Source organism: Rana temporaria, chromosome 4 (assembly GCF_905171775.1).
Source record: "Rana temporaria chromosome 4, aRanTem1.1, whole genome shotgun sequence".
Lineage (NCBI taxonomy): Eukaryota > Metazoa > Chordata > Amphibia > Anura > Ranidae > Rana > Rana temporaria.
The window spans coordinates 273,140,915-273,155,138 of record NC_053492.1 but is presented as its reverse complement, the minus strand read 5'-3'; the positions used below and the strand labels follow the sequence as shown (position 1 = coordinate 273,155,138).

The 14,224-nt window shown below is 42.0% G+C and overlaps 1 protein-coding gene across 4 annotated transcripts in view; it reads left to right on the top strand.

Moving 5' to 3' along the window:
• The window catches only part of GOPC (golgi associated PDZ and coiled-coil motif containing), a 58,850-nt gene that overhangs the window by 21,461 nt on the left and 23,165 nt on the right, over window positions 1-14,224 (top strand). For 2 of the 4 annotated variants that reach the window (XM_040350302.1, XM_040350301.1), the window contains exons 3-4: window positions 5,641-5,664; window positions 12,603-12,778. In XM_040350302.1, coding sequence (XP_040206236.1) covers window positions 5,641-5,664; window positions 12,603-12,778 — 200 coding nt within the window. The remainder of the gene's footprint in view (window positions 1-5,640; window positions 5,665-12,602; window positions 12,779-14,224) is intronic. The other 2 variants (XM_040350304.1, XM_040350303.1) reach the window with 1 other exon arrangement.

Below are 14,224 nucleotides of genomic sequence, written 5' to 3'. Positions count from 1 at the left end.
TGCCCTATTGGGGAAATTTCTCTTCACTTTTAGTTCTGTAGATACAACAGGAAGTAACAGGAAATCTTTAGGAATTTTAGGCCATACCCTAACTGAAACAATTGTCCTTGCTGGGATATGTACTATCTATTTTCTCTTGTGGTCACTCCGACGGATCGCATATATGCGTCCTCGGCTTTCAGGGGTTATACCGGGATGATGCCTGCAGCCGCAGGCATCATCCCGGTACCGTTGTTTAGAGCGGGCGATCGGCTTTCCAAACATAACAACCGATGCGGCTAAAAGCCGCTCAGTTGTTATGCCGGAGGAGCGGGAGGGGACATCCCCCCCTCCCGCCGCCTCTCGCTGCTCTGACTGGGCCTCCCGTCCCACCGGGAGACCCGATCCACGATCCGGCGCCTCCAGCGTCTCGGCGAGCTCTGAAACAAAGCCGTAAACGGCTTTGATTCAGTGTCCGCATTGAAACCACGGAAGCGGCGTCATGACGTCACTTCCGGGTTTCTCAGATACCAATGGCGCCGAATTTAAAAAAGTACACCGTATTCAGAATCGCCGTTTTCGGCGATCTGAATACTTTGAAGTGCAAAGGAGGGCTCGGGGGTCTTTTAGACCCCCGATCCCTCCATAAAGAGTACCTGTCACCACCTATTGCTGTCACAAGGGATGTTTACATTCCTTGTGACAGCAATAAAAGTGATCAAAATGTAAAAAAAAAAAAAAAAAAAATGTAATATTAGAAAAAATAAATAAATAAATAAGAAAACAAAAAAATTTTTTTTTAAAGCGCCCCCCTCCCCGCGAGCTTGCGCAGCAAAGAAAGCGCATACGGAAGTCGCGCCCGCATATGAAAATGGTGTTCAAATAACACATGTGAGGTATCGCCGCGATCGTAAGAGCGAGAGCAATAATTATAGCACTAGGCCTACTCTGTAACTCTAACCTGGTAACCGTAAAAAAAGTTTAAAGCGTCGCCTATGGAGATTTTTAGTTACCGTAGTTTGTCGCCATTCCACGAGTGCGTGCAATTATAAAGCGTGTCCATGCTTGGTATCTATTACTCGGCATAACATCATCTTTCACATTATGCAAAAAAAATTGGGCTAATTTTACTTTTTCATTTTTTAAAATTCATGAAAGTACATTTTTTCCCAAAAAGTTGTGTTTAAAACACCGCCGCACAAATACCGTATGACATAAAATATTGCAACAATCGCCATTTTATTCTCTAGATTCTCTGCTAAAAATATATATATAATGTTTGGGGGTTCTAAGTAATTTTCTAGCCAAAAATATGGATTTTAACTTGTAAACACCAAATGTCATACATAGGCATAGGCATGAAAGGGTTAAGTGATAATGGTCACCAGAACAAAGAGTAAATTTTCCGAACAGGGACAAAGACAGCAAGAAAAACCTTACAGGGGCTCTATCCCCTCTCTATCTAAAACTGGAAAAAACAACACATTTGGGTTTTAAATTCACTTGTATAGAAGATGGTGCTTTTAAAGTGATACTAAACAAACACTATATAATTTATATTGCCCTTTCTATTTCTGTATGTTGATGATGGCACTGTTTATATTTTAATAATTTTCTAATTGATATACTGCTGTCATCTGAAATCCTTCCCAGCCTGTCTGCAGGAAAACAAAGGCAGGAGGAGCTTCTAGTCCTCTGCTTCTGGTCACATGTAAAATAAATGAACAGCCTTTTGGAATGCAGAGTAAAAATAATTTATATCAAACTGTTTTAAATAGTCAAACCAATAAACATCTGAAATCAAATCTGTATTATTGGCAATAACATGGTGTGTGGGCGGATTTCTGTCACAGGCTGAGTCACGCCTCTCCATTAATCTTAAAATAAGAGGGAGGTGAAGCCTCCATTCATCTACATGTAATATCCCACCACCATTGTGTTTAGCTGGTTATTGGGCATGGAAGAGGGAGGGAGTCTGTCATTTTCCACTGTGTATACGCTCATGTGTGTGACTCTATAGTCACACACATGCTCAAATGTGATTGAGAGGAAGTGCTCCGCATAGAAACCCACTGAAAACTGATCATGTGCAGAGTTACCACCACAGCTGCAGAATCCCTATCTGAATTGGGGACATGAACAGAAGGTGGAAATAGAGCAGCAGGATCAGCCTGTTTTTTTTGCAGAAAACTCATCTCAGCCACTCAGCATGTAATACAGCATATTTTTTGATGATGTGGTTTTAGTGATCCTTTAAGTGTATATAAAGCCATTGTTTTAAAATTTTAGTTTAGGATAGAGTGTTTTTTGAGTCTTTTGTCTGTTTTTTATTGCTGTCTGCTTACCTGTCAGATTCACCCTCCTCTCTCTGTCCTGGTGACCATCATCAAGAGGATGGAAAGTGACAGAAAATCGGCAAAGAGGGGAATTCTTCCAATAAAGAGGCATTCTCTTTTTTTTTTTTTTTTTTTTTTTTTTCAGATTTTCTGTTATTTTGGACAGATATATTCTTTCTATTGTCTTCAGGACAAGGAATTAATGCAATTCTCCCTAGTGGGATACAGATTGTCATTTAGTTGTGTTCTCTTGGAACAGAGTTGTGGTCCTATGGGGAATGATGGAAATACAAGCTGTTGGATGACTTCTTGCCAGGCTCCAAGAGATATAACAAGCTAGCTTTAGTGGTGAAATTTACATTTTTAGGTAGGTTATCGGCCTTCTTTGCATGGGCAATTACCTGCATACACCGGATTCCTGCTGCAAGAATCAGCAGATTTTAACGGCTGGAATAGCAGGACTATGTGAATATGGGACCAGTCTTGGATATCCATCCCTAACTGTAGGTGGAGCTACATGCAAACAGCGATGGCTGCTGTCAGCCTGTCATTGCTTTGAATGACAAGAATTTTGCAACAAATTATCGGATTATTTCATTAATAAAATTTACAAAATTCGTGAAACTATTCAGCAAAATATAACCTCTGTCGACCCCCCCCCCCCCCCCTCTAAATCACAAAGCCAATACCCATATAAATTCGCTGCAATCAACTAATTTCACTCTAAAGCCCATCTCCATCGATACCACTAAAATTATCATCGGTACTCTGCGAAACAGTACAGCGCCCAATGATATCGTCCCCACTAAACTGCTGAAAGAATGTGCCGATATTTTGGCACCAGCTATCACGCAGCTCATAAACCAGTCATTCAAGGAAGGCACGGTGCCAACCTTGCTGAAACAAGACATAATTAAACCAATTCTAAAAAAAATCACCCTTGACCCCAAAGACCCTAACCATCGCCGACCTATAACAGGCCTAAATGTTTTCTCCAAGATAATGGAAAAATAAGTTGTACAACAGCTACAACCTCATTTAGACACCCATAAATTACTCGATCTGTTTCAATCAGGTTTCTGTCCTGGTCACGTGACGGAAACAGCACTGGTCAAAATATGGGATGACGCTCTCGAAGCAGCAGACGAAGGAGAATCTTGTCTTCTGGTACTGTTGGATCTAAGCGCAGCATTTGACACTGTAGATCACAAATTATTACTGACTCGCCTAGCTGAAGTAGCTAGAGTCGCGGAATGTGATTTACCCTGGTTCTCCTCCTTGGAAAACCGATCACAAACAGTGAAACTTGGTCCTTTCACAAAACGCACGGTGTCATGTGGAGTCCCTCAGGGATCCCCTCTGTTCACCCCCATTGACAACGTCCAATCGCGACGAAACGCGTCTGGGAAGGATCACGCAGTGACGCCACCACGACTAGGAGTAGGGCTCCTGTATGCCGGCCGGCAATTTACCTTTTAATGCTGTTTTAAACACGCTCGCTTGTGAGTATATTTTACTTTTTTAAAATAAAGTGTATGCTGCAGAGTTACGCTATGTGCGCTTGTCTTTCTTTATTTTCATCTCCACGGTGGTACTGAGACATCACGCTCAGGGGACGGAGAGCTTCCTGGGACCCATCAGAGGGATAAAGGCCTGGGCTGGGCTATAGCCACCTGCCTTAAACCGCTTGCCTTCTGGTAAGCGGCTTTCCATATTCCGGTGGAGGGTCACTATATGCATATTTGTCACTGGGTGCTGTGGAACATAGGATCGATCATTGAAAGGACTGTATCTTATTGCCTGTGAACATTGTGAATACTTGTGTCATCTGAATTGCCACGGATTCATCACATCTCCAATGTGTGTGATTTAATTGTTTTTTTGGCGCGGCTTTTCTTTTTTGTTTATCCCCTCTGTTGCCTGTATTTTTTAATATCTATCTCCGCCCTTTTTTTGAACTCATCAGTAACCAGAAGTTACTTTACCACTCTTATGCAGATGACACACAACTAGATTTTCGCATCTGCAACAAAAAGGATCATTATCTCGGACTAGAGAAATGTCTTACTTTGATAGAAAATTGAATGACGAAGAGTTACCTTAAACTCAACGGTTCAAAAACAGAACTTCTCCTGTTTCACGCCAACCAAAAGAGATGTCCCGCAACAACATGGACGCCCCCGCCCATTCTGGGAAAAACCAGCCCCAAAGTCAAAAGTCTCTGAGTCATTTTTGACACCCACATGACTGGATGCACAAATAGGGTCAGTAGTCAGCGGATCCCACCATCTGCTGCGCCTGCTACGTAGACTCATTCCCTTTATCCCGAAAGAAGACATAGCAGTCGTGGTGGGAACAATTATCAACTCCAGACTCGACTATGCAAATGCCCTCTACCTCGGACTCCCAAAATACCAAATCACTCGTCTTCAAGTCGTTCAAAATACGGCCGCTCGACTTGTGACTGGGAAAAAAACATGTGAATCAATCTCACCTACAATGAGATCCCTTCATTGGTTGCCATTAAAAGACAGAATCACTTTCAAGGCACTCTGTCTGACTCATAAGTGTGTTCAAGGAAATGCCCTCCAATATCTATGCGAAAAATTAAAAGCTCACAACCCCAATCGCGTTCTGCAATCCACCAACCAAAATCTACTCCAGATACCCAAAGTCCAAAGGAGAAAGAATATTTACAGTCCAAGGACCTAGACTATGGAACGCTCTACCAACCAGCATCTGCTCGGAGGTGAATTACCTGGCTTTCAGGAAAATAATCAAAACCCATCTTTTCTGAAGGCAAAAGTTCTGTTAGGGAAAGGATACTAAGCGCCCAGAGGCGATTCAGTTCGCAGGCGTTGCGCTATATACGTTTTTCACTCACTCGCTTACAGGCTGATCAGTCTGTCACTATTTGCATACACCTATTCCATCTGCTGATTCTTGCCACTGGTATCTTGTGTAAAGGAGGCCTAAAAGTTTTATATATTCAGTTATTCTGAATAAAACATTTCACTCCTGTGATTACCAGGATTTGTTGTAAAGTTTATAGTTGGTTTTATCTGTCACTGCTTTGGCATGTTGTATCCTGAAGTGAACTATGTGGCATTATGAATATGTGGTTACAATGTGTTTAGCTTTAATTTTTATGTTGAGCTTAATGGCCATAAACCTGATTTATTTGCTTTTGCTTTAATAATTTGGCTGATGTTAAACAGTTCAACTATTTCGTCAGACTTTTTCAGAGTTCTTTTTCTAATTCTCCATCCTGTTTTTCTAACAATGTCCAGCCTAACCATAAATGTCTTTCTCCTCTTGCCTTAAGTCTGTCCCTACTCTGGAAGTCATGGTGAGTATGACACCATTCTGTCTCCATCTGTAGCACTAACTTCTTGTTTGACTTTTAGAATGTCTTGTATTTCTTATGTTTTTAAGTTTAGCTGTGCTAATCTTAGTAAGGCTATCCTATCTCTATATAGATATATATAATATATATAAATTTGGGCTCATAAGTTTACATATCCCCTGGCAGAATTTGATTTCTTGGCCGTTTTTTCAGAGAATATGAATAACACAAAACCTTTTTCTTTTACTCATGGTTAGTGTTTGGCTGAAGCCATTTATTATCAATCAACTGTGTTTTTACTCTTTTTTTAAATCGTCACAACAAACTACCCAAATGACCCTCTTCAAAAGTTTACATACCCTGGTGATATAAAAAGTATCCGTCCTTACCCGTGATCTGTTTGCTTGTAATTAGTGTGTGTGTATGTGTATAAAAGGTCAATGAATTTCTGGACTCCTGAAAGACCCTTGCATCTTTCATCCAGTGCTGCATTGACATTTCTGGATTCTGAGTCATGGGGAAATAATTGTCAAAGGATCTGCAGGAAAAGGTAGTTGAACTGTATAAAACAGGAAAGGGATATAAAAAGATATGCAAGGAATTGAGAATGCCAATCAGCAGTGTTCAAACTCTAATCAAGAAGTGAAAAATTAGGGGTTCTGTTGAAACCAAACCACGGTCAGGTAGACTAACTAAAATTCTGGCCACAACTGCCAGGAAAATTGTTTGGGATGCAAAGAAAAACCCACAAATAACTTCAGGTGAAATACAAGACTCTGAAAACATGTGGTGATGCACAATAAGGAGGCACTTCAAGAAAGATGAGCTACATGGTCGAGTTGCCAGAAGAAAGCCATTCCTACGCAAATGCCACAAAGTATCCCGCTTACAATACACCAAACAGCACAGAGACAAACCTCAAACCTTCTGGCACAAAGTCATTTGGAGTGAGGAGACCAAATTTTGGCCACAACCATAAATGTTACATTTAGAGGAGTCAACAAGGCCTATGATGAAAGGTACACCATTCCTACTGTGAAACACGGATGTGGATCGCTGATGTTTTAGGGATGTGTGAGCTACAAAGGCACAGGAAATTTGGTCAAACTTTATGGCAAGATGAATGCAGTATGTTATCAAAAAATACTGGAGGAACATTTGCATTCATTAGCCAGGAAGCTGCGCATGGGATGTACTTGGACATTCCAACATGACAATGATCCAAAACACAAGGCCAAGTCGACCTGTCATTAACTACAGCAGAATAAAGTGAAGGTTCTGGAGTGGTCATCTCAGTCTCCTGACCTCAATATCATTGAGCCACTCTGGGGAGATCTCAAATGTGCAGTTCATGCAAGACAGCCCAAGAATTTACAGGAACTGGAGGCTTTTTGCCAAGAGGAATGGGAAGCTTTACCATCTGAGAAGATAAAGAGCCTCATCCACAAATGCCACAAAAGACTTCAAGCTGTCATTAATAATAAAAGGGGCAATACACGGTATTTGGAACTGGGGTATGTAAACTTTTGATCAGGGTCATTTAGGTAGTTTATGTTCTGTCATTATGATTTAAAGAGTAAACGCTGTTAATTGATAATACATGGCTTCAGCCAAACACTAACCATGACAGAAAAGATTTTGTGTTCATTCATATTCTCTGAAAAAATTGTCAAATCATACATTTTGCCAGGGCATGTAAACTTATGAGCACAACTGTATGTGTGTGTGTGTGTGTGTGTGTGTGTATATATATACACACACACACACACACACACACACACACACACACACAATCTCACAAGTGAGTACACCCCTTTTTTTAGTATCTTTTGATGTGACAACACTAAAGAAACGACACTTTGCTACAATGTAAAGTAGTGAGTGTACAGCTTGTATAACAGTGTAAATTTGATGTCTCCTCAAAATAACTCAACACACAGCCATTAATGCCTAAACTGCTGGCAGCAAAAGTGATTACACCCCTAAGTGAAAATGTCCAAATTGGACCCAATTGACCGTTTTTCCCCCTCACCCGGTGTCATGTGACTCGTTGGTGTTACAAGGTCTCAGGTGTGAATGGGGAGCAGGTGTGTTAAATTCGGTGTTATCGCTCATACTGGTCACTGGAAGTTCAACATGGCACCTCATGGCAAAGAACTCTCTGAGGATCTAAAAAAAAGAATTCTTGCTCTACATTCATTATAGCCTAGGCTACAAAACGATTGACAAGACCCTGAAACTGAGCTGCAGCACTGTGGCCAAGACCATACAATGGTTTAACAGGACAGGTTCCACTCAGAACAGGCCTCACCATGGTCGACCAAAGAAGTTGAGTGCACGTGCTCGGGTGTCATATCCAGAGGTTGTCTTTGGGAAATGGACGTATGAGTGCTGCCGGCATTGCTGCGGGGGGGGGGGGGGTCAGCCTGTCAGCGTTTAGACCAATGCTGTATCCTGGCCCAGGGCAGCACTTTGCAGGGGGACAGCACGGAAAGAGTCCCTGCCGGCTTGTGTTACACTGTTAGTGTAACGCAAGCTGCTTCTAATTTTGAATTCTGTCCTATCATCCTGGACCACAAACCTTCCTCACTGTGCTATGTTTTTTGCTGCACCATTGGCATGGTTATATCTTCTTGGTCCTCTCCATAAAATTATCAGAAATTTGTACTTACAGTAGAACTATAGGTAACAATTTTGTTTTGTTTTTTCATTTTGTATAGAGTATAGGGAGGGTAATAGCCCCTGTCAGTTTATTTTTTTTACCATCCCCGTCCCATTGCAGAGATTTCCCTTCATTTTCTGCCCCATAGTTAAACAGGAAGTGAAAGGAAATCTTTGCAAATTAAGGAAATCCAATGACCCCCCAGGCCCTAAAAACTAGTGTCCCCACTTGAAAAATTCAGGGTGGGTCTTAAACAGAAAGGGGTGTGGCCTTGACAGGTTAGGGTGGGTCATATTTAAATTAGTGGGTTCATGAGTTTATTCAGGCCTAGGGCAGCACAAAACCTAAATACACTCCTGGCTCAGACCATACACCACACACTGCATCAAATTGGTCTGCATGGCTGTCGTCCCAGAAGGAAGCCTCTTCTAAAGCTGATGCACAAGGAAGCCTGCAAACATTTTTAGCTAGATTCAGGTAGAGTTAGGTCGGCGTATCAGTAGATACGCCAGCCTAACTCAGAATCTGCGCCGACTTATGTTTAAGTGTATTCTCAAACAGAGATACGCTTAAACATATCTAAGATACGACGGCTTGCTCCGTCCTATCTTAGGTTGCAATATTTAGGCTGGACGCTAGGTGGCGCTTCCATTGTGGTCGGCGTAGAATATGTAAATCAGTAGATACGCCTATTCACGAACGTACGCCCAGCCGACGCAGTAAATTTTACATCGTTTCCGTAAGAGATAGGCCGCCTAAAGATGAAGCTGCCCCTAGGAGGCGTAGTCAATTTTAAGTATGGCCGCCGTTCCCGCTTCGAAATTCAAAATGTTTACGTCGTTTGCGTAAGTCGTCCGCGAATAGGGATTTACGTCGTTTACGTCCACGTCGAAATCAATAGGCCCGTGCGGTGGACTTAGCCGCAATGCACACTGGGAAATGTAGGCGTCCGGCGCATGCGCAGTTAAAAAAAAACCTGTCAATCACGTCGGGTCAAGCCTCATTATCATAGAACACGCCCACTCAGACGAATTTGAACTAGGCGCCCTTACGCCCGCCCGCTTTAGGCTACGCCGCCGTAACTTAGCAGGCAAGTACATTGTGAATCATGTACTTGCCTCGCTAACTTACGGCGGCGTAGCTTAAATGCTTTAAGCTACGCCGCCTTAAAGTTGCGGCCATCTATGTGAATCTAGCTATTTGACGAAGACCAGCAGACTGACATGGATTACTGGAACCATGTCTTGTGGTCTGATGAGACCAAGAAAAAATTATTTGATTCAGATGGTGTCAAGCATGGTGGTGGGAGTGTCATGGTCTGGGGTTGCATGAGTGCTGCCAGCACTGGGGAGCTACAGTTCATTGAGGGAACCATGAATCCCAACATGCACTGTGACATACTGAAGCAGAGCATGATCCCCCTCCCTTCAGAGACTGGGCCCGCAGGACACTATTCCAACATAATGACCCCAAACACACCTCCAAGACGACCACTGCCTTGCTAAAGAAGCCGAGGGTAAAAGTGATGGACTGGCCAAGCATGTCCCCAGACCTAAACCCTATTGAGCATCTGTGGGGCATACTCAAATGGAAGTTGGAGGGGCGCAAGGTCTCTAACCCCCATCAGCTCCGTGATGTTGTCATGGAGGAGTGGAAGAGGACTCCACTGGCAACCTGTGAAGCTTTGGTGAACTCCATGCCCAAGAGGGTTAAGGCAGTGTTGGAAAATAATGGTGGCCACACAAAATATTGACACTTTGGGCCCAATTTGGACATTTTCACTTAGGGGTGTACTCACTTTTGTTGCCAGCAGTTTAGACATTACTGACTGTGTGTTGGGGTGTGTTTTTTTTTTTTTCTTAGACCAACGACATGTAGCAGAATACATTGTGGCCTTATGAAGAAGTTGTGTTGTGTTGTGTTGTGTTGTGTTGGCTGGTGAGATTATGTGCCTCTGTCATTGCAAGACACATTGGTGACCTACGGTGCTTCAGAGGGAACAGAGTGCGATGGGTTACCAGGTTACTGCAGCACCAGAAATGGATGCTGAAGATCAATTCGGCAATCTATTTAATGTAGCAGGCAGTGAGACAGATAAATATTTTAAAATGTGGTGTTATTAAAAAATGTAATTAAATAATGACCGAATCGCTTTAAAACTCACAACTGACTAATTGATTGCAGTGGTTTGATGTGATTACACTAATAAGAGTTGTATTAGGTCTGTTGTTTTTGCTGGTTACTTACATCTAATTTCTAAGTCAATCCGGAAAGTTGTTTCCAAAAAAGTCGGTTCAGTTTTACTACAAGGGGTTATTAAAATTTCATATCCTATCTATTCTATATCATGAATAAATGTGCAGCAGTAGACACACACTCACTCCATGTGTTTTTATTTTACCTTGAGTTTTTATATTGTTTTATGCTAACCGGTTTCTTAGTTTGCATTAGCTTAAAGACATGTGTAATTAGTATATTTTAGCCTGCAACCATAGTTTAGTACTTATTTGTTTTTTGTCATATGAATTGTCATCTTGTCATTTTTTTTAGTCACAGCTAATACTGTGGTACTTGGGTGTTTATGGGAAACTGGGATTGAGTAAATATTAGTATTTATTTGATACTGGTATTTATATAGTGCTGATCAATTTATGCAAATCAGTCCTTGCCCTCAAGGAGTTTATAATCTAAAGCTGGCCGTACACTGATCAACATTTTTGGCTGGTGCAGCAGGGACTGGCAGAATGTATATCAGCTTGTGGCCTCCCCCCCCTCTACATAAAAGTCGATTTTGGTTTAATGAACTTCTCCCAGAAACATGCCAGAGAATTGTGAGACGATCAACCACTGATCAATATATTCAGTCACAGGTATAGCTGTCAGGAGGCATTGTCCCTGCAGCTATCCACCTTGGTTGTGTGGATGGAGGAATATGTAAAAAAATTTAGAGACCATAAAGAAAGGGAAATGTTGCCTTTATAAGTTATTGGCTTTGAAAGTTATATCTGTATGATTTTTTAACGCCTGACTTTGGGACAACAGGGGGGGAAAAAAACCCTTTTTGTAAGTGGCCTTCTCGCTGCACTACAAAGGTTAAAATGCTCATTATTACTTTGGTTGCAGAAAAGGCTGTATTAATTACCTGACTCCGCACTCTTCTCTCCCTAAAGCTCTGGACTTTGGGCTTGGTCATCAAGTATAGGGCAGGGCTGTGACTCCTGCATTGTAGGTGGTAGAAGCAGAAGTGTGGCAGTAGCTGGTAGCAGCTTTAGAGGAGACTGGCATAGGCAGTGCATATACCTTCTGTGCACTCCAGCAGGCTCCATAGAGAAGTAATACAGTCCCTTCTGCAACTTCTTAGACTTTAGTGTTTGTTACCCCAGCATTTCATATTCCTGATATGTGCCTTCTGTACCATGTACTTGTATGAAAACGTATCCTGTTCTCTTTGTATTGCTTACTTTTGTGTGAAATCCCTGGTGGTCCTGCCAATTGCTCATTAAAAACTGACCACACTAGACCATGGTCGGTTCAGTCGCTGTGCTGAGAACGCGGGCTTCACTCCTTTAATGATCAGACTTGTCCTGACACCCCCCTGCAAAGCCTTTCAATAGGAAGATCAGTGTGCTGGCAGCTTCTCCTCCCCAGCCGAGAACAGAGGGAATGTGCTCCCTTATAATAAAAAAAGGGGGGGGGAGGTGTGTGTGGTGTGTTTTTTTTTTTTTTTGTTGCTTGTTTGGGTGTTTTTAATATCGACACACAAATGTTTTTTTGTCTTTCATTAAAATTTTAAGCTGAATAGATTGTTTTACAAGGTGATTGATCACAATCACTTTAATTTGCATGTAGCCCTTGCTGTGTGTTAGGAATTATTGGTAGGGTTTTTTTTTTTTTTTGTACCCAGTTATGTGGCACTGGTAGACTGATAAGTAAGGCTCAGGCAATTACTTACAATTTAGCAAGATAAAAATGTAGACGGGAGACTACAAAGACTTATTTCCGATCCCATCTAACTTTTTCTACCAATGTGTTTATTTTGCGTCATTGGGAAAAAAATGTCATTAAAGAAAAACTGAGGCTATTGATGCTATCTGAAAATGCTTGATTCTGATTTAAGAACAGGCATTCAGATGAAGAAACTCAGGAGTCCTTACTTGCATTGTAGTCCACTGAATCAGAATGCTAGTCATACAAGAATAGGTCAGCAGCGCAGCCATCATACTTCTAATCATATTGCTTTTCATGATGGCTCATTGTAACATTAAATGTGGTGATGCAGGAAAAAGAACTGGAGGCCAACAAGAAGGATAAGGTACAGGAAGCCCAGCTGGAGGCAGAAGTAAAATTGCTTAGAAAAGAAAATGAAGCTCTTCGCAGACATATCGCTGTACTCCAGGCAGAGGTGTATGGAGCAAGGCTGGCTGCGAAGTACTTGGATAAAGAACTGGCTGGAAGGTAAGAGCATCACCCCCCCCCGCCTAGCATGGTACTAGGGTTGTGCTACAACTGTATGTGGCTACTTTTTGTTCACTGTACTCAAAATACTGGGAACCCCAAGCAGAAATGTGTGCGACCGCATCACCCTCATTTTTCTTGCATTATGACTGAATTTCTAGCTCATGTAAAGGAAGGTAACGCCACTAATATTTAATTTTGGCTTCTTGTGTCTCCTGCCTGTGCGTTGGACAGTGAACTGGCAAAATCACCTTTTGCCATTGTTCATTGTCTTTTGAACAGACAGATGAAAGGGAAAGCTGCATAGATGTAATAGGATAATATGCACGTGAATCATTTTACCTGTCAAAGTATTTGTGATTCTGTTCAGCAGTCTCCCGTGTTTTTCATGATTTATTTTAAAAATAAAATTGAAGCGAAAATATAGTCCTAAATTAAACTAATTAAACTAATCAAACTTCATTTTTATTTTTGTGTACATTTGAAGGATTGCTGTAAAAAAATTAAGGCATGTGTCAATATCTTGGGGTATTTGGAGTATAAAACCTCAGTACGTACTGTTGGGCATGTCCACCATGATGCTATTTCTCTACAGGGGTCATTGTAATATATCTAGTCAGTGATGTCTGGTCCTGGTCATCTGGGGTACCAGTAGCACAGATTTTTTTGCATATCTTTCAAAACACAAATGAGAATTTTTTCTTTTCTTTTTAAGAATGTCCTACACAATTAGAAAATGAGCTTAAAGTGTATCTATACCCCAAAACAAAAATGTATTATATTTCAGTTTATCAATCTTTAAAGTGATTGTGCAGGAAAACATTTTATTAAAAAAAAAAATTACACGTTCTACTCGCCTGTTCTGTGCAGTGAGAGCTGTATAGGGGGACTCCTGACAGCAAGTTCAGTCTGTGTGTAGTAAGGTGGCAAACTCCTGGGGTCTGCAAAGTGGCAAATACACAGCGGAGGATGGAGATGTGGACGGCAGTAGACCGGCAAGGGGGGAGGAATATGAGGGGGAGATGGGTCCACTATTGTGGGCAGTGGATCGTGCTCTAGCGGCAACTGTTCAGTGTAGGGAGGTTGTGGAGATGAGGTCATACTGGGGGTGGAGGGGGCTTTAAAGCCGATCCTTGGAGGTGATGGAGAGAAAAGCTCAGGCCAGCCGGGCAAGCTCATGCTGTGCCCTGCCATGTGGTCAGTGTCCCCATTCATCACCTACTGCCTTGGGGTCAGCTCCGGGGCTACCCACTGACATCTTCCTATCAGCAGATAATGGGGATCCTCTGAATATATTAGGGGGGGGGGGGGGGAGAGTTCTGCCGAGCAGTGACAATCTGTAGACAGTGTAACTGAAGATGGGCAACAATGTACAGACTTGATGCTGTTGTCATCGCACTGACTTCTCCTGCCATCTGCTTCATTCATCCTGTAAAAAATGCCATC